Genomic DNA, 21,154 nt, shown 5'->3' with positions numbered 1-21,154 from the left:
AGTTCTAACATTGGAGAGGGAGACAAATGTCTCACTTTCCACAAAACAAAAACTTTATCCAAAACTATGTGTGTCTGTCTATATAAATCAAATCAGTATTCTGTTCCTATTCCAACATGTTTAATGCATTCTTCAAATCTAAAAAAAGTCATTTATCTGTCATTTATGTTTCTTACCTAAGTCCACAAACTCCAATTACCTTTGACCTGGGGTAGGGAACTCCGGTTCCTTGAAATAGGCGAGGTAGGACTCTCGAGGAACCGAGTTCCCTTCCCCTGCCTTTGACCCTTATCAAAAGGAAATGAGTTGTAGAAAAGTGATGTCAAATGCTTAACACAGATTTTATGCTTTGGCTATTGAACTACTCAGAAAAGTACACATTATTCCCATAATATTTGTCTTAAAAAACATTTGCAAAATCTAACGATTGTACAACTCTTGACCTAAAAAAATAAGATTGCCTTTATTTTCCCTAAAAGTATGATTATTTCTCATAATTACTAGTACTTTCTCAAAAAATACTTACCGTATGTAAGAAATGAAATTTTAGCCAAAGAATTTTTTTTATGTGTAATTTTCTCTCACAAAGCATGCATGTCAACATTTGTATCACAAGATGTCTTTGCATCAAAATGTTTTTAAGGAATGCATGTCATTGAGCTTTTGTTCCACGATGTCACGATTTGCATCAGAAGATGTCACTAAGGCTTGTATGTCAGTTAGCCGCCAACCCTGCCTTGCTTTGTTCATAAATAGTTGGAAAGAACCACTTGTCGTAAGTTGCTTCTGGTCCAACTACAGCACACGGTGGCAGTGATGCAAATTGTGACATTTTGGAACAAAAGCTCAATCACATGCATTCCTTAAAACCATTTTGTGATGTAATTTGTGACATCTTGTGATACAAATGGGGACATACGTGCTATGTGAGGTTCTCCTTCTTACCGTAAGTGCCAACTTTTTTCCGGATTTTATTTTTCAAATTTCAGCATTAAATAGTTTATTCATTTAATAATTTTCCTGCACAATTAGTACAACTTTTTTTTCGCTTCCTGTCACCTGAAATGTGAAATGTGATCCAGGCTTGCTTAGTGACCAATCGCAGCTCACCTGTTGATCATGTGACATTCACAAGTTGCATTGTGATTATTTTCCAAAACCTTCAGCACATGAAGTCATTTTAAATTAATTGAAAGTGGCAAAATGTGTTTCTGAAAGTATTACTTTTACATGAGAAACAGTTTAGTCTTGAAATTTTAGACAAAATAAATATTCACTTCTGGAAATGGCTAAATAAGTGCACTATCCCTTTAAGGTTGTGTGTGGTGAATGTGTGTGTTGTTCTAGTCCCATCCAGCAGGAGACGTGTAACCGAAACTGGGCTTTCCACCTGCCATCCCCCCCTCCCCACCTGATAGCGCCACACCCCCATTACCGCAACCTGGCCACTCCCTGACCTGGCTACGCACTCAACATGTCTCACCCCAACAAGCCTGAAAACTAAGCCAGCAGGCGAGAAAGCAGGAAGGCTGAACGGCCTTTTTGTCTGCCAGAACCCGGATGGTTTCCGTCCTCCAGCCTGACGAGGACCTGTCAGTCGTGAGGCGGCTGCCGGTTGCCGACTGAGTCACTTCCTTCAGAAGAAGAAGTGGGGACACGGCAAACAGTGGATGGACGCAACATGGGCTCTGATGAGGTCTACAATTTTGTCTTCAAGGGTGAGTGCATTTGTTCTTTGACTTATTTGAGCATTCCAACAGGATTACAGTCATGTATAACTCTTTGGGACAACCTTGTCTGTCCATGCACACTTCCTTGTTTATGATAAGCTTGGCAGACGCTTCTATCTGCATGACACACTTGCACTGCATATTTCATATTGAAAAAGAGAACATTGTTGTGCCTCCAGGGAATATAGTAGCCTTAAAATGACCTATCTGTCCAGTAGACAACTCTGTGTGCAAAGGGCTTATTCCTGATAACACAGTTTGTCTAATCAGATAACCCCAAAAATAACTGAAATTTAGGTAAAAATAAGTTAGCCCTCACTCTGACTAAAATCGGAACCCATAATTACCTGTAAACTAACTCAATGTAAACTAACTCTAACCTTGTAATCATAACTCTAGCTAAAATAAAAGTAGTTAACTCAAACAAAATAATGTAAAAGTATTACAGTGAAAATACAAAGCATTTAAAATGGACTGTACCTAACCCTTAGATCATAATCCTAAATCTAGCTAAAATAACGGTAGCTCACCTAGTCTAATAGCTAATCTCATGAAAATATAATAAATAAAAAATCATTACAATCAAAGTAAAATATAAATATTAAGTAAAAGTGATAATAGCTAACCCACTCAACGAAACTCCATGGCCTTACCTCAATTAACCTGTGTGTCCAATCGCATCACAGGGAAAGCGTTGAAAGAACACATGAGGGAGCTGAAATTTCACCCAGATAATGACAACATGTCAAAGATCAACATGGCATGGCCACTTAGCACACTACTAGGAATATGCCACACCCTGGCTAAAATGCTGTGTGAGGGATATGGAAATAAATGACCCAAAAATAATCAAAATACGACCATGAGTTAAAAATAAATGTAATTAACCCCAAGGTCCTTACACCAACTTTGGCTGAAATAAAAGTAATTAAAGCAAGCCAGTTGATCATAAAATTAACTAACCCTTGACCAAATGATAGCTAAGGATCAAAGTACAGTAAATCTAACGAGAACTTTAACATCATAACCTGACTATGGCTTTAATAAAGTAAAAATAATGAACTCTAAGACTAGCTAAAATAAAAGTACACGTCAAACCTTGCATACTCACGATCGGGCATTCGCAGTTCACGGTTTGGTGCTCAGGTACTACGTCTGATATAAAAGTATTGCTTTGGCGCTAACATGCAGCATCTCATTTTATACCAGGCAACTCCGTCAAAGTGATCTGAGGAGTTCTTTTCATTAGGCCATATAGGCTGACCTAATAGGACGAAAGTCCTATGCCGCATCTTGTGCCATCTATCGGCAGTTAAAAAGTCAAACTAACCAACCCCAACGCCAAAATGAAAATATATTGCGGTATGAAAATGCTGATTAGGAAGAGGAACTTCCTCCTATAAGGGTTAGGTTGAGCATCTCGCCAAAAAAAAAAAAGATACACCGCAGTTGAAACCAGACAAGCATGGTAATTAGGGCTTATCCCACACAGAACAATACTGTGTGCTATCTGGTTTGGTGGGACCAGAAAGACTGGAAAACTGTAAAAGCATTAGGAAGATGTCATGAGTCTGTTAGCCATTCAGTTTTTTGACACATACAATGTTCATTAGGCGAATTACACAGTTATTACATAGTGATAACTTATTAACATAATAATTACAGTCGTGTCATCATTTACTGTATCTTTCACATTACTTTATGTGGCAATTCTTCACTGTGTATGATTTGGCAAACAGGTTATTTGTGGCACTACATAGTTATTAGAGTTTTATTAAATAGTTATTACAGTTATTGATTTACATGCCAGCGTGTTCAAAGTACATACAGCTCTCATTTAATGCCGAAAACACAAAATGTATTGTTCCCACCGACTCCAGGAAGTGCTTGCGTCCATTGAGCGGACCAGCTGCAGGGCGGAGGCCTCAGGATATCACAAATATAACAAATGTTATCATCTGGAATTTTTTTTTTAACATATTACTCCAAATTACCCTAAAAGCTGGACTGTATGCTGGTCATTTCTTTCCAGATCACTTGTATTAATGTTCTTTAATGCCGTTTATCTGCATTATTTAAAATGTAATGAAGTATAAAATATATGTATCAATAATATACTGCTAACATTCAAATTCGAAAACTTAATATTAATTCATGATGTTTTCTGCCAGATTACATCATTTGGCCATTTGTTTTTTTACGGTGTAAATGGAGGATATTATGTACTATGTATTATGTACAGTATTTTCCAAAGGGTGCATTTGCCTTAATATGAATGAGAAAACAGATGACACAGAATATATAACTATTTTTTGAAGTTGTTTTACAACTGCATTGTGTAAACAAATTTAAGGGGTTATAAAATGAAAATGCTGTTGTTTTTTATACTAATGACGAGTACTGATGTTAATTAAAAAGTTAATACAGTACTGTAAAAGAAGCAGAAAAAAAGATTAAAAACAATATTTGAAACTACAGCTTATTTGTGACCTAAACCTAAAATGGTTCTTGTGGAAAGAGCAGTAAAATCCAACAGTGTTCTGATTCTTTAAATATTAACCCGACAAACTCAATGAATCACTTGTTAAAAGTGATATTTCATCTATTAAATAGTGCCACTGAGATTATGTCACATTGTGTAATAACTACATTTCCTGCCAATAAAACCAAACAAGAGAAAAATACAAGTACTGTATATCATCAAGTGCAAAAAAGTGAATACATTCCTTGGATTCAGCAGTGCATTGTAGTTGAAAATTTCATGCTTGCCCACACACTGGGGATTGCTGCTATTGTTTGTACAAGTGGTTACTGAGTAGTGGAGGACGTCACTGGAAAAAAAGTGGCATTAATATCAGTTCAGCAGGAGAGGAAAGTAACATGCAATACCGCAGAGTGAACAGTGACCTCCAAACTAGACAAAGTAGATTATTCCTCAGGGTTATCATTCAAGAGACAAAAGTGGAATCTGAGCACGCTTACTTGCTAGGGAAAAGAATTGCATGCTTTACTGACATGTAAATACACAAAAAGAGTGTTTCTTTACCTTTTTTGTTTTGCATTTATAAGTACTGTAATCGCTATTTTAGGGTCCACAGAAAGTGGGAGGAAGCGGCAATAAAACAGGCCAAAATTCCAATGTTAGTAGATGTAGCTTAACTAAATGTGAGAGTGAAGACGTAGATGTTTATTGAACTCATTCAATCCCAAAGACATATATTTTAGGTTTTTTAGGGTCCATGCATTCAATACTAGGTACTTTTTTTCCCCATGTGCTAAAAAAGGGTGTAAAAATGGCTGGCACTAAATGAATGCACTATGGTACTTTCAAATACAAATACTTTTGTATTTTAGTACAGTACCACAAGTAATCATTTACTTCAGTACTTTAGTATCTCAAGTATTGAAGATAAAATACTTTTGTATTTTAGTACAGTACCTCAAGGAATCAATTATGTTAACATTTTAATTATCTAAAGTGATTGATTACCGGGTACTCAATTACCTCAAGTAATTGACTACTTTAATATAATATCATTTTTAGACATAACTGAAACCAAACTCTTCAAGAAAAATGAAAGAAATGTAAAAAGGTACCTGTGATTGAATGTCTGAACTCTTAAAAAACTTAAAAAAAAACATTTATTTGGAATTAAATGACTTAAATATTAGAGATGAGGTGACAGCTCAGGTTTTCGTCGTTGAGGAATTTCAGACTGATGACTCAGGCAAAGTCTTACAACCCGAGTTAAATTTTAAAAGTTTAATGGGTGAAAACATACAGTGTAAATATACTACATTGTTGTTTCTATACTTGACTGTGCAGTCTCCTGGGATTTCATTGTCATGAGGTGTTTTTTTATGTGTGTGTGTCCTCTTCAGTGGTCCTGATCGGCGAGTCGGGTGTGGGCAAGAGCAACCTGCTGTCCCGCTTCACCAAGAACGAGTTCAACCACGACAGTCGCACCACCATCGGCGTGGAGTTCAGCACGCGCACCGTTCAGCTCAACGGCTTCTCCATCAAAGCGCAGATCTGGGACACGGCGGGACTGGAGCGCTACCGGGCCATCACGTCGGCGTGAGTCGCTGCTGACATCGTAAACACCTGCGCGTGCCTCGCGCTGTTTTCAGGGCAAACACTGATGGCGCACTAACTGCAAAACAACCCGCATTGTCCGTGGGCGTCTATGAGACAGGACAAAGTTTTATGCAATGTTTTGCACTCATCCTTGTGTCAGGCAACTATGGTCAAGTGTGTTGAAGAGTTTCATCGATAAAAGTAATGTTTCACCACAATCGTGTAGTATCTTGTTTCCACATATGGTTTATAATAGCTCAGGAGATTAATTTAGACAAAAGTAGTGCTTTTCCATCATCATATGGCTTCCAAGAGCCAAACAACCAAATGAGTGGGCTTCACCGCCGCATTGTGGCATTTTAAGGTTAAGTGAGTTGATAAACTTCATTTAGACAAGAAAACAAGCTTTTCCAAAGGAACTATGTTGAAGTGAACTGTGGAGCTTCACTGAGAAAAAAAAAAGTGTGTTTTACTGCCATCTTGATGCCAAGGAACTATATTGAAGTGAGCTAAGGAGCTAGATTTGGACAAAAGTAAAGCTTTGTCACCACAATATGGTATTTTGGTACAAAAAAAAATTGAAGTGAGTTGAGAACTCGTTGAGACAAAAGTAGTGTTTTGTTGAAATAAGCTCAGATTCATTTAGAAAAAAAGGTTTCATCTTGTTACATTTTGGTGCTGAGACCTATGTCAATTGAGGAAAAGTAGAGCTTGAAGACCATATTGTGGCATCTTTGTGTAAAGGAACGTCTTTAAGGTGAGCAGACGAGCTTCATTTAACCATTTGTGGCACTTTTGTAGCTATGGAACTATTTCCAAGTTAGTGGAGGAGCTTCATTTTGACAAAAGTAGTCTTTTGCCATCATCTGGTAGCATCTAGACAATGCTAAATCTTTCTGTTGTGGTTTACCTATATCCACCATTTTGAACAGGTACTACCGGGGCGCGGTGGGAGCCCTCCTGGTGTACGACATCACCAAGCACCTGACCTACGAGAGCGTGGAGCGCTGGCTGAAGGAGCTTTTCGACCACGCCGACCCCAACATCGTGGTCATGCTGGTGGGCAATAAGTCCGACCTGGAGTCGGAGAGGTCGGTGCCCACGGAGGAGGCCAAGGCCTTTGCAGGTACTCGCCATGCCTCCTTTGGCCGTCACGTTGTTGTCAGTAGCGGGCAGAGTTGTCAACATGAACAATGTTCATAAAGGAATGTTTTTGAAAGTGAAATAAGCACAAAAGTAAGCACTTTTTTTCTTCCAAGATAACGTTGTACTTCTTTTCCATGCAGTGGATGATGCTTTGTGAAGTGGAATGACTTTCAGTTCATAGCTGTGCATTTTCATAATGTGTTTATTGTATTTGAAGGCGTTTCCAAACTTTTGACTGTGCTGTACCTCTTTTATTCCAATTTGTGAAGACAAGGAAGGTCTGTTTTTCCTGGAAACCTCCGCTTTGTCGTCAACTAATGTGGAGGCTGCGTTCAACACTGTCCTAACAGGTAATTCCTGTATTTTTCATTTTTTTTATCTTTTCCTTTAGTGTAAAACATCTGCTCAAGGTCAATAAACAAGAGACCTCCACCAGTCAAGAATTTTTTCTCTTTCTTTCTTTCTTTCTTTCTTTCTTTCTTTCTTTCTTTCTTTCTTTCTTTCTTTCTTTCTTTCTTTCTTTCTTTCTTTCTTTCTTTCTTTCTTTCTTTCTTCGTTTCTTTCTTTCTTTCTTTTGCTTTTTCTTTCTTTCATTCTTCTTTCTTCAATCTTTCATTTACTTTTTCATTTATTTTTTCTTTACTTTTTCTTTAGTTTCTTATTTTCTTTGTCTTATCCTTCTTTCTCCTTTTTTCTTGTTCATTATTTGTTTTCTGTCTTTCTTAATCTTCATTTCTTTTATGTCTTTTGTGTTTTGAATTTTTCAATGTTTCATTTTATTTTATTTCATTTTTCAGTTTTGTCTTCCTTTGTCTTTTTTTTTAGTTATTTTTCGTTTTTTGTTTTCTTTGTACTTTGATCTTCTTTCTTACTATCTTTAATTACTTTCTTAAATTCTGTATTTCACTTCCTTTCTTTCTCATGTTTTGTGCTCTATTTTACAGTATTTCTTTTCGTTTTCATTTGACTTGATTGTACTTCACTTGTGGCGCAATATTGTTTTACTCCAGTCTTGTAGGCGCTAGTAATGCACGTAACAAAATGTATCATTTTGTGCATTAATTAATAATGGATTCACTTTGTGATGATGGTTTCCCCCTCCAACAGAGATTCACAAGAAGGTGAGCAGCAAGGAAGTGTCTCGAGGATCCATCAACGCCGTCACCTTGAACACCCCCAGAATTGAGCCCACCGAGGAGAAGAAACCTTGCTGCAAGAACATCTGAGCTTCCTAAAGGAGAGAGTGGGCATCTGGGAGTGTGGGGGGACTAAGGAGGTCCAAGTCATGAGACACTTGTCCCCCTCTTCAAAATTGACTGATTTGAACCTGCATAGGCTAGTGTGATGTGAATGAATACCCCGCCTGTTGTACTGTTCAACCTGGGTTAGCTGTAATTGAAATGCAACTGGAAGGTGTTTTTTAAAGTACACATTTTAAGAAGGGAAGCTTTGCTCGCTGGCGAATGTGCGGTGTTCATGTGTGTCTTCCTGCTTGAATAAATGATTTGTGATCAAAATGTTAACTACAGCATGTTATCTGCTTTATTACAATGTTTTGGCATGTCATTGAATGTATGCATTGACATGATAAACCCTTCTAATTTGCATATTTCTGACATTTAGTAATAGAAAAAGGATCACTTTACTGTCATTAGTATAACTTTAGTCTGATTTTTTTATTGCATATTGCAACTATTTATTCAGCTGTCAGTCTTATGCTACCCATGTATGCACGTTGGGTGAGAAAAAAATGCAAACAAAATAGTTTAAAAAAAAATACTGTTTAGGCACTATCTTGTTGCATCCATGCCAATGAACTATGTTGAAGTGAAACTCTCAGACAAAGGTAATGCTTTGCCACACCACCTTGTGGCATGTGGAGGTCAATTTCACACAATGTTGGTCTTTTTTTTTCTCTTAAACTCAAGAATACTGTATTGTGTATCGTACTATTTTTTAATATATATTTTTGTTCTTAAATGTGTTGTTTTCAATTGTGTTACCTATTCTGGCTTTTTAAAGTAATGTACAGTACTTTTTTTCAGCAGTGGTTTTATTTAAATGCGCTTGAGTTTCGTTGAGTATTACGTTCTACACAAAACTAGTTTTCGTAACGTAACACATGTTTTTCGGCACAAATTAAACTCCTGTGTCAAGGTGCTGCAGGTAGTACAAGTAAAACTACAGTATCCAAGAAGAGTAAAAATACGTGCTGAATACTGCGTGAGTACTTGTTATCGGTGCTCACTTTGACCTGCTGGTTTCACCTGTCGAGGCTCTGAGCCGCCTGTCATCTACAGGAACCCAAATCATGAGTGACACCCCTGCGGACCAATCATGTTGAGGTGCGTGACGCGTGACTGCCAGTTTCAGACCAATGAAAGCTGAGGGAAGGCGTGACGAACAGGCGACGTCACGAAGCTGCTGTTGCTCGGGTTTGCGGGAACTAGTGGTGACGAGAAAGCCGAGACAGAAGGAGGAAGACGACCACAAACTTTGGCTTACACGTCTGCCTCCCCCCCACCCGAGGTTTAGAGAAGACAACGTCACCGCTAACGACGTGTTGCTTGACCGGCTTTTGACGCTCTCTCCCGCTTTGTCGTCTTTTCTCTGGTCATAGAAGTTCGCTCGATTGGACAAACCCAAACACCTCGAGTGCGACGAAGCTATGACGGGACGGGAAGATGAGTACGACTATCTCTTCAAAGGTGAGTCGCTCCATTTTGTCCCCCCGTCCCCATTTTTTCTTTCGGGCTACCTGTAGTTTACCTGCGTTCGAGTGATGAAAAACTTGTCTTCTCAGACTACTTCACATCTTATCAGAGGACCGCACCTGTTACTTAAACACGTGAGCATTTTAAATGTCGCCCCGTTGCCATTACTTCAAACATAAGCTCACTTTTATTAAAAACTGAGGCAACCGGCATGCGATGTGGCGAGTAATTATCTTGCCCAAGGCGGTGACGACGTCATCATCTTTGGACAAGGTGACGGTCACAAGAGTGCTCCTAAAAAGCAATAAAAAAAGAAAAGAAAAACTCTTAAATTGGCCCCGTCTATTTACTGGGCTTTCGACAAATATCACGTGATAACTATTAATCTTCAACAATAACGACGATAAAGGGCGTCAAGTGTTCAATTTCAAGAGCAATGTGAATAAACACTATCGTTATGTTAGGTGTGTGTTGTATGAAAGCCACCACCGCCGATAAAAATAACATTACAATTAACCAGAAATACTTTCGATTTTTTCCACTCGAAGAGAACCACCTGTATCATTTGAATGTATGATATCCATTTAAATAATGTTTAAATTGTTCAGCTTTACGTGGCACTATCCAATTGCTCATAAATGAGAGACCTTTTTTTTTAAAATTACAATCAACTCGATTTACAGAGATCTTAAAAAAAGAGCAAACCCAGTGTTAATGTTGTACATAAAGGGCACTATAACATCTAGTATGTCATAAAACAATGGTGATTACAAAATAATAAAGATTTTTTTAAATTAAATTAGCCTGTTTATTTAAAACACAATTGCATTTGCTCCCAGTGTCTCAGACCAAACTGTCACAGTCCTCATGATGGCTGCCTGCTAATCTGCCAACATTAATCAGAAATGCATTGTTTCCCTTTTTGTTGCCGACAAATATTTTCCAAGTATCTTACCCATGTAAAAACAAATTTAAAAGAATCTCATATTACAAATTGGATACGAGTTTAATTGTGATTTTGTGGTAGAACATCAAAGTGACCCCAAACTTTTGAAGGGTATCTCCAATGCTTTTAAGTAAGAGCCAGGAAGGTCATACTATCACCATGACACACAGCGCTATCTTAACATTTGGCTCCTGTCCCATTTCAGTCACTCAGAACCTTTAAGAATGTGTTGATTTTTTTTTCTCCCTAAGATAAGAAAAAAATTGACTCTTTCATGCCTTTTGTTCAAGTGCTAGAACTACCACAGCTGCTATGTGGCTTACGATATACAAAATGTCAAAAGAAACAGCCTGGCATCGGCGGGTGCAAACAGTTGTTCATAGTTGTACCTTGACGCGAACAAGAGGAACTTCAGAGCCTTAAACAAGCTAGCGTTGTCAAACTGGAAATACCTGCATGAAGTGTATAAGCGAATGTGAGCAAAAGCTTGTCACAGAGCAAAGCGAAGATGAGATTTGATTCAAGCCGAATGGCATCGGCAGAAATTATATTGACAAAGTTCAGATGACAGTCAGGTGCCTTTTGTTTTATTGCTTTTGACCTTTTTCCACTGCTCCTTTTGTTCCCTTTTTTTTGGCCCTATACTGTTTGTTGCGAGTCAAACGAGCTGCACACTGAGTCACACTTCCACCCCATTTGGCCATCGTCAGCACAGGAAGACGTCCACAGCTGTCCAATTTCAGGCATTCTTAGCTTGTTCTTTCACTTTACTTTCCTGAAATGATTTTTTACGATCAAATATGGCTGTGTCCCAGAGGGGTCAATAATAGAACCATAAAAAAGTCTTAACTAGCTACTGGTTTACATACAGCATTTCACTGCTTTTTTTGTGACGTATTACAATTTTAAGCAATTTGGCAAGTCATTTGTTTTGTGATATTTGCTTGTTTTGTCATGCGAAGAGCTGAATTAACCCGTCTAATCATTTTAATTAAAAAAGAATCGTTTAGGTGATTCCATAGGGCAGGCTTTGATCTCATCTGACCAAACAGGTTCATCCTCCTAGATTTAGCTAGCTCATGTGAGCATTCACTGGCTTTGAGGAAGGCTGCCACGTCAATAGAAATGGGGGGGTGATGATTTCATATAAACCCCGTCAGGACAATCTGATGCCAGACGCCAACAATGTGCTCGTGAATGGGTGTGGAACAGACGTTTAACCCTCATCTTAAAGGTTGCCTAAGGATTCTTCTCCACCCAACTTTCAGCACAAATGGTACTACATTTTTAAGATAAAGCAAGCTGCTGTGTCTTTTACGCCATATTTGCTCTGACAGTGTTGTAACATGATTTGGTTTGTTTGTCAACGCACTTGCCGCAAGCCGTAGCATTAAACTTCCTATTTCGTAAAGATGGGATGGTGTCAGGCTGACTCACGTGACAAATATCAGACGAGGAACTTAGTAATACCAAATTAAATTGTGATTCGTTTGTGAATATCAAACTAAATAGTTTGAATTCATGCTAACCCTAGTATCCCCCCCAAATTAGTTGTGCTGATTGGCGACTCGGGCGTCGGGAAGAGTAACCTGTTGTCCCGCTTCACTCGGAATGAGTTCAACCTGGAGAGCAAGAGCACCATCGGCGTGGAGTTTGCCACACGCAGCATCCAAGTGGAGGGCAAAACCATCAAAGCTCAAATCTGGGACACTGCAGGACAGGAACGATACCGGGCCATCACTTCTGCGTCAGTGCAATGCGCATACTGTAGAGCCCATTAAAAATAAATATTCACTTGTGTATAGGTGTCCTGAATGTCCTCCTATTTCTGTTTTCAGGTACTACCGCGGCGCAGTGGGAGCGCTGCTGGTCTATGACATCGCCAAGCACCTGACCTACGAGAACGCTGAGCGTTGGCTGAAGGAGCTGCAGGATCACGCCGACTCCAACATCGTCATCATGCTTGTGGGCAACAAAAGTGACCTCCGCCACCTGAGAGCCGTGCCCACCGACGAGGCCAAGGCTTTTGCGGGTGCTTAAACCAGATTATTGATATTTAATTGCGTCAGTTTGTACAGGCTCATTCTAACCCACAGATTTTCAGAAATGCTATACAATATACTGCGGTACTCTTTGGGAGTGACCAGGAATGAATACATCAGAGGGACAGCACATGCTAGAGGTTTTGGAGATGACATTTGTCTATCTGGAGACTGAGATGGTTCGGACATGTCCAGAGGAGAGAAGGTGTTTGTATAGGTTGGAGGAGGCGGAGTTTTGAATTGTCAGGCAGGACGTCCCAGAGGAAGGCTAAAAATGGGGTTTATAGATGTAGTGAAAGAAAACACGACGGTAGTCTGTGTGAAAGAAGTGGATGCAGAAGACAGGCTTAAATGGAGGCAGTTGATTCCTTGTGGCGAAGGGAAAAGCCGAAAGGAGAGTCAAGTTTTGCTTCTCTCTGCACAGTTTCAGCACATTCAACAGATTTCATTGTCAGGCTCTGCTTATTACAGGCTGCTGATGGTAATATCTTTTTTTTTTTTAATTGATTGATTTTATTTTCAGAAAAACATGGACTGTCCTTCCTGGAGACGTCGGCCTTAGACTCGTCAAATGTGGAGCTCGCCTTCCAAACGATACTCACAGGTAACTCCTCAGTAATTCTAAAAATTACTTTTCCTTGAAATATCCATCCATCCATCCATGAATGTATTAAAGTATGCATGTATGTTTGTATGCAATGCATGTATGTATGCATGTATGTATATGTATATGTATGTATTAGCCACCTATCCCTAAGGACAGTTTAATGTCCAATTTACATGCAATATAATCGTTTAGAACATAAATAAATGACTGATAAATAACAAAATGGCAGATAAAATTCCCGGATTGATAGTAATAGGGTGGAAAGGAGGATTTTAGTTTATTTTGACACATTTGCGGCAAACAACTCAATAGATGCATCAATGTATGTATGTATGTATGTATGAATATGCATGCATGTATGTATGTACAGTATTTTTTTATACAGTATTATTTTTTTAGCCACTTATCGCTAAGGACAATTTAATATCTAATTTACCTACAATATAATCATTTAGATACATAAATAAATGGCTGTAGGCGTATACTGTATTTCATGAATTAATCAGGCTAATTTATGAAGTTTTAGTACAATAGTAGTAACACAAGGGCAAAAAAAAAATGCCTGGATTGAAAGTTATTGGGTGGAAAGGGGGATTTTTCGTTTATTTTGACACATTTACAGCTAACAACTGAGAGATCCAACTCGGTGAAATGGGGCAATTTCTCGTAGCACACCTGGTGACGGCGCAGTAGTTGGCACCGGCATCCACTGCACTAGAAATGTTCTTTTCCATCAAAATATCGGAACAATCTATCATGGCCTGTAGATGGCAGCAGCGTCCATTTAATCGCCTTCTTGCGACTGACTGCACTGAGGCGACCTCAAAGCGCCTCCTAAGCTCCCTTTCAGCACCTGCTTTGTATTAGTTCACATCAATGGATAAATGTGATGTATAGCTCAACTGGAATGGAGTTAAAGGCCTCCCAAAATGCCTGAAATGGACCACCTTTCTTCACCTAAGCCTGAAGGTTTTTGCACCTCTTGCCATTTGAGAACTTTGTCATACCTCAGTTCCAATTTCAGTATGCTAATGGAGTCTCCGGGAGTTGAAAAGAAAGCACAAGTTTGTATTCATTGGGGAATAGGGTTTACATACAGTGAGTGCTTAACGCGTTTTACATACAGTGAGTGCGTAACGCTCTCCCGTGTCTGTCTCTCAGCCATCTACAACATCGTGTCGCAGCGGCAGATGTCGGGAAGCGGCAACTCTGATTTCTCGCCCGCCTCCAACGTGGTGCCCATCACGGTGGAGCCCACCCAGAACGCGTCCAACAAGGGCATGTGCTGCCAGAACAACTGAGCCGCACAAAGACAGTTAGATGAAGACAGACAGACAGACAGGTGGGAAGACCAAGAGGTGGGTAGAGATAACCACTTCACTTCCGCACAAGGACTATTGGGAGGGGGAGTACGAGCAGTATCAATATTTAGCCCTCCTGTTACGTTGCTTTCTCAGGAACAGCGTTCATATTCCTGGGACATTACAAAAAAAAAAGTTTACATCTAGGGTTGCAAAAATTTCAGGTACTTTTCCAGAATGTTTCCATGGAGAGGTAAGATTGGTACTTACAAATATATTCCAAATTGGAAAGTTTCTGTGGAAATGAACTCATTCACCAGCTAAAATGAATTGGATTTCCATAACTTTCAGTAGCAGTGAATGTTTTAACGTTCACCGCCAACCCAGTGAAAATCGATCTTTGACGTTTACAGTTATCAAAGGCAGCAAAGCAATCATAACTGAAAACATTTTGATAATGAAGATGGCTCTCCTTGCCCATCACAGTGCCCACCAATTCACCACTCAGGGTGTAAGTCTGACCTGCCACAAAAACCTGCAAAAATTGCTAGCCCCCTCTAAAAGGGTTCATGGTAGGGCCGCGCAACTATGGCCAAAATAATGATCACGATTATTTTGGTAAATATTGACGTCACGAATTTTAATCACGAGTATTCATCATGGTCAAAAATGTCTATTTTTTTACACTTTCTTAAACAAGCAGTATATAAACAAGGCTTCATGGCTTGATGCTCACAAATAATAATAATAAACTAAAATAAGTCAATAAAACAAATTCACAAGACATGGCAAGCACTTGGCACACAGGGCAACATAGCTAACTTACTTGCTGAGTGCAAACTAATGAAACAAAAAGCCTACTTAGAACCAGTCACATTATTTACCATTAAGCAAATTTTAATCAATTAGCAGTCAAAAGGACATTTTCGGTCATTTCGAATCAAAATGTATTCCAATTTTTTTGCGGAATTTTCAAAATGGGTCTCTATTGACAGCAAACACTGTATATATTAGGAATCAGGTGTGAAACTCAATGCCACGGGTAAATAACATATTAGGATGAGAAAAGCTGAGGCTTTTGTCATGCAAACATGTGGGAAACATTGCCTTCTAGTGGTAGAATGATAAAGTGCTTGATTTGACTTGTAATAAAAAAAGCGCATGACTTTTTAAATGTTACTATTGCAGAGGATCATCTTAATTAACAGCCTATACCGTGATCGCGATTAAAATTCGATTAATTGTGCAGCCCTAATTCATAGTCATCCGTAGATGTCACAAGATGGCGGCAAAGCAAAAAGCAAAAGTCTTAAACTCGCATCAACACATTTCCTTGGTCCCCAAAATATCACCAAAGTAATTTTTTTAATCACACACTTACATGGCCTGGCAAAATCCAAGCCATATATTTTATTAGGCGATTCAAGTATGAAAATAAATTAGTTTCGGCTGTGAGTTCCATTTTGTTAAATCCTAACTTAAATTTCCAATTGAAAATTCTCCAATTTTGCAACCCTGGATGTATCTCTCACGATTATGCATGATTGAGATTCATATTTGATTCAGCCACTACACTTTCTTTTCATTCACTATTTTTACTTGAGAATGTGGATTTTGGCATAAGAGGAGGGTTAAATGGAGGAGAGGATGAGCAAAGTGAGGTTCACATGAAGTTTAGCGCGCCCAGCTGTCAAAGTTAAGCTTACTAGTTTAAGGTTAACCACCCCACGCTTAAAAAACAAAACATTTCTTGCCGCCATCACTCAAACCTTCCTCGAGACGGTTGCCACTTCTTTCATTTGCAAAATGTTTCATCTCGAAATATTTATTGAACACTAGGTTTTATCTTTTGATTGCATCGATTTAAATCCACGCTTAATATTTGTGAGGACACCCGCCTCTCCGTGAGGGGCGTGAAGATTTTGTTTTCGTAAATGCGCGTGTTGGATCCTGGTCTTACTTTTTCAGATTCCTCAGGGGTGGACCGCTTTGTCTTACTCTGATGTAAATATTGGAGACTCCTTTTAAAGCTTTCTGTCTTAACTGGACCAGGAGTTTGGTTTTTTTTGCCTTGCAGAGGTCAATCCTTTTACTTGCTTGCCTTTCCTGCGGGAGGGATTTTTGTTCTTTTTTTTTGTAATTAAATAAAAGTTAGTGTGTTAGTAAGGGCTAGATTTAAAATCCACACAATCACCTGTGTGTGTGTGTGCTATGGGGCCTAAATAGGTCTTTCAACTGGTTGGTGTAGGATAAGGCTTTTTTTTTTTAAGGAAAAACAAAACTATTCTTCTAATATGTATATTCACCGGAATATGTACAAATAAATCTGATTTGTAATAGTGTGTGTCTAATGTCTTCTTGACAAGATTTGAAACAAAGCAGTCGTTCATTTGGTGAACAAATACTGGTCCAATGAGGGCTAATAAGACAATATTAATTATATTCTTTCAATTTGTGTCGACTTAAATTAATTATGCAACATATTTCACCTCTTGATCAGTGAGGGGAGGAGACTTAATTTTAACCCTGCTTTTTAGTAATAGTAGTAATTTAATAAAGGGGAAAATGATTTTCTTTTTCAAATAAACTACATTATCCTCGTAGTGTATTTGTCGATTGGATTCCAGTTGTTTACTGCCACTGACAAAAAAATTCTTCAAGTGTGTTTTTCAATGGATACATATGGAAGAGGGTGTGGTCCAGCTAGACTGAAATTTGACCTTCTTTATAAGTGTAATGACCAATGAACACCAGTAAATGGTAGTGTTTCATCACCTTGGTTTTGAGACCACTACAACATTTGGGTAGAAGAAATGATGTCAGTGTCATGTTAGTTATGAAGGAGAGAAATGTCAACACACAGGAAGTCGGGCAAGTTTACATTAGAATAGTATGCATGTTTGGTATAAACATAAGTATGTGTTGCAATATTTTATCTTATTTTAGAGTTTGAGGTGTCACGAAAGAAAAAAAAAATAGCTTCAAAGTCATTGTTTTGCTTGACGTTTTCATTTTCTCTTCTTTTTGGTCAGAAATCTGTGCTGTTAATGAAACCAACGTATTTCCTACTGCTACTTAATAGCTAAAAAAAGTGTATATATATATATATATATATATATATATATATATATAAAATAATTGTTATATTTTTTTAATTTTCATGAAGCATAAACAGTGAATGAGGTGATTTATTAATGCATTTTTGCACTTACGTTTTGAAAAAGTCATTGATTTTTGTTCCTTGTTTTCCAATATTCAGCCAAATGTTATCTTTTTTTTTAACCTGTGCTTATTGTTTTGTACAATTAATATTAAACTACTGATTGCAAAGGGGAATTTTATAGCAAAAACCATGCAAAAATAAGTTACCCTCACTCAAGGTGCTTTTCATAATGATGAACTGGGAAATTATCATCTTGCTATCAAAAGATCTTTCTCCATCTTGTTTTTATTTTGTAGTTAGTGGTGTATCAAAGCAAAAAAGTAAGAGGATCCTTCTAACTGCCTTCCTTGACATGATTCTTCTCGCTAAAGTGGAATTTCTCCGCTTTTTGGGCATAAACCCAATCCTTTTGGTGACACCAACCTTTGTTCTATTTCTGAAAAAAATATAGAAACAAACCTTCTGGTGAAGTGAGAGCTTTAACAGAAAAAATAGGATTTTTTTTCATTACACTTTTATCATTTTGTGCTGGGGGGAAAAAAGTGTATGTCCAATATTGGATATGAAGTCATTATTTGTATTTCTTGATTTTTTTTCCCCCCAAACTGACATAAATGTAATCATCTTTTACTGGTTTGAAACTGGTAAAATCAAATCTTATACAATATTTGACCGATGCAATTTTTTAACAACTAAAATAGTAATAAACCACTATTCTTTTTTGCCAATGTCGATTTTGTAACAACTGTTGACAAAAAACACAAATCTTTCCATTTCATTTTCATTTTGTTCTTTTTATTAGAAACATTTACAATACATCTTGTATCTTGGAAAAATAACAAAGAACCAGAACTAACATGGAGCAGATACATTAATAATAATAATAATTAATCATAAAAATGTCTTCCAAAAAATGTAATTCACCAAAAAAACGTGTGCTATAAGAAATAAACCTGCAATATCACATGCCTCGTCGAGGACATGGCACACTGTAACAGAGTTCAAAGATTTTTTTCCCCCATTTTTTTTTTTTTTGTTCTTTTATCATTTTTGTTCCCATCCATCAAAAAAAGTTGACGGTCAGCCACAGAGCGCCACACACACACACACACGCGCGCGTGAGGGGGTGGGGGAGTGGAGTGACCCTCTTTTCACCGTTTACATAGAAACCAGAAACTAACGCCAGCCCGATGACGCTGGCCCGTAAACTAACGCACTACCACCACTATTAGACCGGCATGAAACACACACACACGACTTGTGCTGCAAATATTGGAAAACGCTACCAAGAGACAAACTGTCGATCGTGTCGGACGTCTTCGGAGGAAGATTGCGAGTTTTCACCTTAAGTCCTGTCACGTGCAGCAGGAAACTTGTCAAGTTTTGTCCAATAAATACACAGAGTACACAAACTTCAAGTTGATTTGCTGTCAAGTGAATGCAAATACTGTTTACACTCTACCCAAAAGTATTGGAACAGTGAGGCTAGTTCCTTTTCTGTCTGCTGTTCACCACATTTCAAACTTGAAGGATATCAAGTGATTCGACTTTGTCTTCAGCCAAATGGGGTTTTCCTTATTCGGGCAGAAAATGTGTAAAAAAATGGCTATTTTCCTCCTTCCCCCCCCCCCCCCACCAAATACCTTAATTGAAATTATGATTAGGAGATCAATATAAGGCATTCTGGTTAGAAACCCTTGTTTTTGTGTTTTATTGTGATACAGAGCCATAGATCTTCACTAAAAAAAAAAAAAAAAACAGAAAAAGTTAAACGTTTCCTAGGGAAGGTTTGATGCTTATATCGTCACAAAACACAATATTCAGACACTGACTATGCAATCTGAACATCATATTTGTGTTTGGTCGTCACTATTTTCCTTGACTTATAACCTCAAGTTCACCTTGTTGAAAATATAGTGACAATGAGCAGGGGAAATTGCATACGTAATAATATGCTGAGGTGATTACATAATTTCAAATCCTATATGGCCCTCTGAGGGAAACCGAAACTGGCACAAGGCCATGACCAAAATGAGTTTCGCACTCCTTATTTCCACATATGTAACCCTCCTCTTATGTTTGTTTGTAAGGGATACCAATAATGTCCCCGGGTCATTTTGACCCAAAACATTTTTAGTCACCCAATATGTGTATAATCCAAATCCTGTGATTTCTGTTCAATTCTTAGGAAGGGCAATAACGTAAACATACAAAGTAGCAAAGACAATGATATCAGTTTTATATGTATTTTTTCCGTTTGTTTCTCCGGAATAGTAATCAGGGATCATTTTTTTTGTTTTGAGTGTAATCCTGCTAACTAATCAAGGTTGTAATTTTTTTTCCCCAACCCTCCCAGAAATAGCAAAATTCTTTGGTCATTTGGACCTGGATTTTGCTTATTTATGGAAAAAGTTTGCAAAAATGAGAAAAAAAAAAAAAACAAACGCAATTATTGCTTAGGCCAAGCAGAGGTACTGACAAATGACATTCACTTTCAAATGGGTCAGTTTGACCCAAAACATAACATTATGTCCCAGCTACTTTCAATTACTCCTTCTTTCTCATATTTGGTGGTGGCTGGGGGTTTAAGATTGAACGTCTGGACTCTATAGACGTATTATTACGTCCTTGGGATTGAATGAGTTAGCAAATACAAGTCGACCATTATTTGTCACGAGTTGTCAGCAAAACTGAAGGAAGTAGCCTCACTGTTGATTCATCCGACGCGCGGACTGACCGGCATCAAAACTCGCCATCTTTTGACCTCCGAAAACGCTGCCAACTATGAAAATCTAGCCTAAGTGACCACACGACATACATGCAAACTAGTACAGTAATGAGCCTGTTGTGTGTTATGTGTGCTATCTAGATACAGTACAGAGATCTACTAACGCAGCGCGCCCTTCTTGAACACCGTCGGGCCTCAAGTTTTGCCTTCGGGGGCCCGCCTAACCCGCCAAAAATCGGCCTTCGTCAAACTGCTCTGTCGCTGTCAATCAATCCGGAAAAAAACCCTGAAAAACTACAGATGTCTAAAATGAAAAGTTGTACGCGGTCAAGACCTACGGTAGACCTTGATTTTGGATTTTGAATCACAGAGGAAATGTGTAATGCAGTCAGTTAGTCAGTACCATGGACTTACAGTTGAAGGCATATGTGTATTATGGGGGGAGCGGCAAGGGGATTTACTAATGCAGGACATGAATAATAATAATAGGAATAATGATATAATCGAGGCACAAGATTGATGCTCTGTGACTAAAATATCTCCAAATTCTTAAAAAATAGTCTATTCTGTCGTGGACGCGGCACGTGTGTCGTCCGGTGTCCATAACGGTCATAAATAAAACTTTTTTTCTTTTTACGTAGAAACTGACTTCCCCCCATCTTGTTTAGAAATATATTAACTTCTTGTCATTTGAATTAA

General features: G+C 38.3%; 2 protein-coding genes across 2 annotated transcripts; both read left to right on the top strand.

The window, feature by feature from the left end:
- Window positions 1-763: 763 nt before the first annotated feature.
- Window positions 764-8,482, top strand: LOC148426462 (ras-related protein Rab-11A-like). Its single transcript, XM_088409404.1, has 6 exons — window positions 764-946; window positions 1,348-1,718; window positions 5,613-5,808; window positions 6,741-6,934; window positions 7,224-7,304; window positions 8,062-8,482. The coding sequence occupies exons 2-6, from the start codon at window positions 1,682-1,684 to the stop codon at window positions 8,178-8,180; spliced, it is 627 nt and encodes a 208-aa protein (XP_088265530.1). The 5' UTR covers window positions 764-946; window positions 1,348-1,681; the 3' UTR covers window positions 8,181-8,482.
- A 907-nt stretch (window positions 8,483-9,389) lies between these two features.
- LOC148426461 (ras-related protein Rab-11A-like) lies at window positions 9,390-16,906 on the top strand. The gene is made up of 6 exons (XM_088409505.1): window positions 9,390-9,483; window positions 9,575-9,662; window positions 12,166-12,361; window positions 12,453-12,646; window positions 13,180-13,260; window positions 14,425-16,906. Exons 2-6 carry the CDS (start codon window positions 9,623-9,625, stop codon window positions 14,562-14,564), a joined length of 651 nt encoding a protein of 216 aa, XP_088265631.1. The 5' UTR covers window positions 9,390-9,483; window positions 9,575-9,622; the 3' UTR covers window positions 14,565-16,906.
- Window positions 16,907-21,154: the final 4,248 nt, after the last annotated feature.

The sequence above is a fragment of the Hippichthys cyanospilos genome, chromosome 3, assembly GCF_059441005.1.
Source record: "Hippichthys cyanospilos isolate Australia breed blue-spotted pipefish chromosome 3, RoL_Hcya_1.0, whole genome shotgun sequence".
In the NCBI taxonomy this organism is placed as follows: domain Eukaryota; kingdom Metazoa; phylum Chordata; class Actinopteri; order Syngnathiformes; family Syngnathidae; genus Hippichthys; species Hippichthys cyanospilos.
The sequence above is the reverse complement of the archived record's forward strand: the minus strand, read 5'-3'. Positions and strand labels throughout refer to the sequence as shown.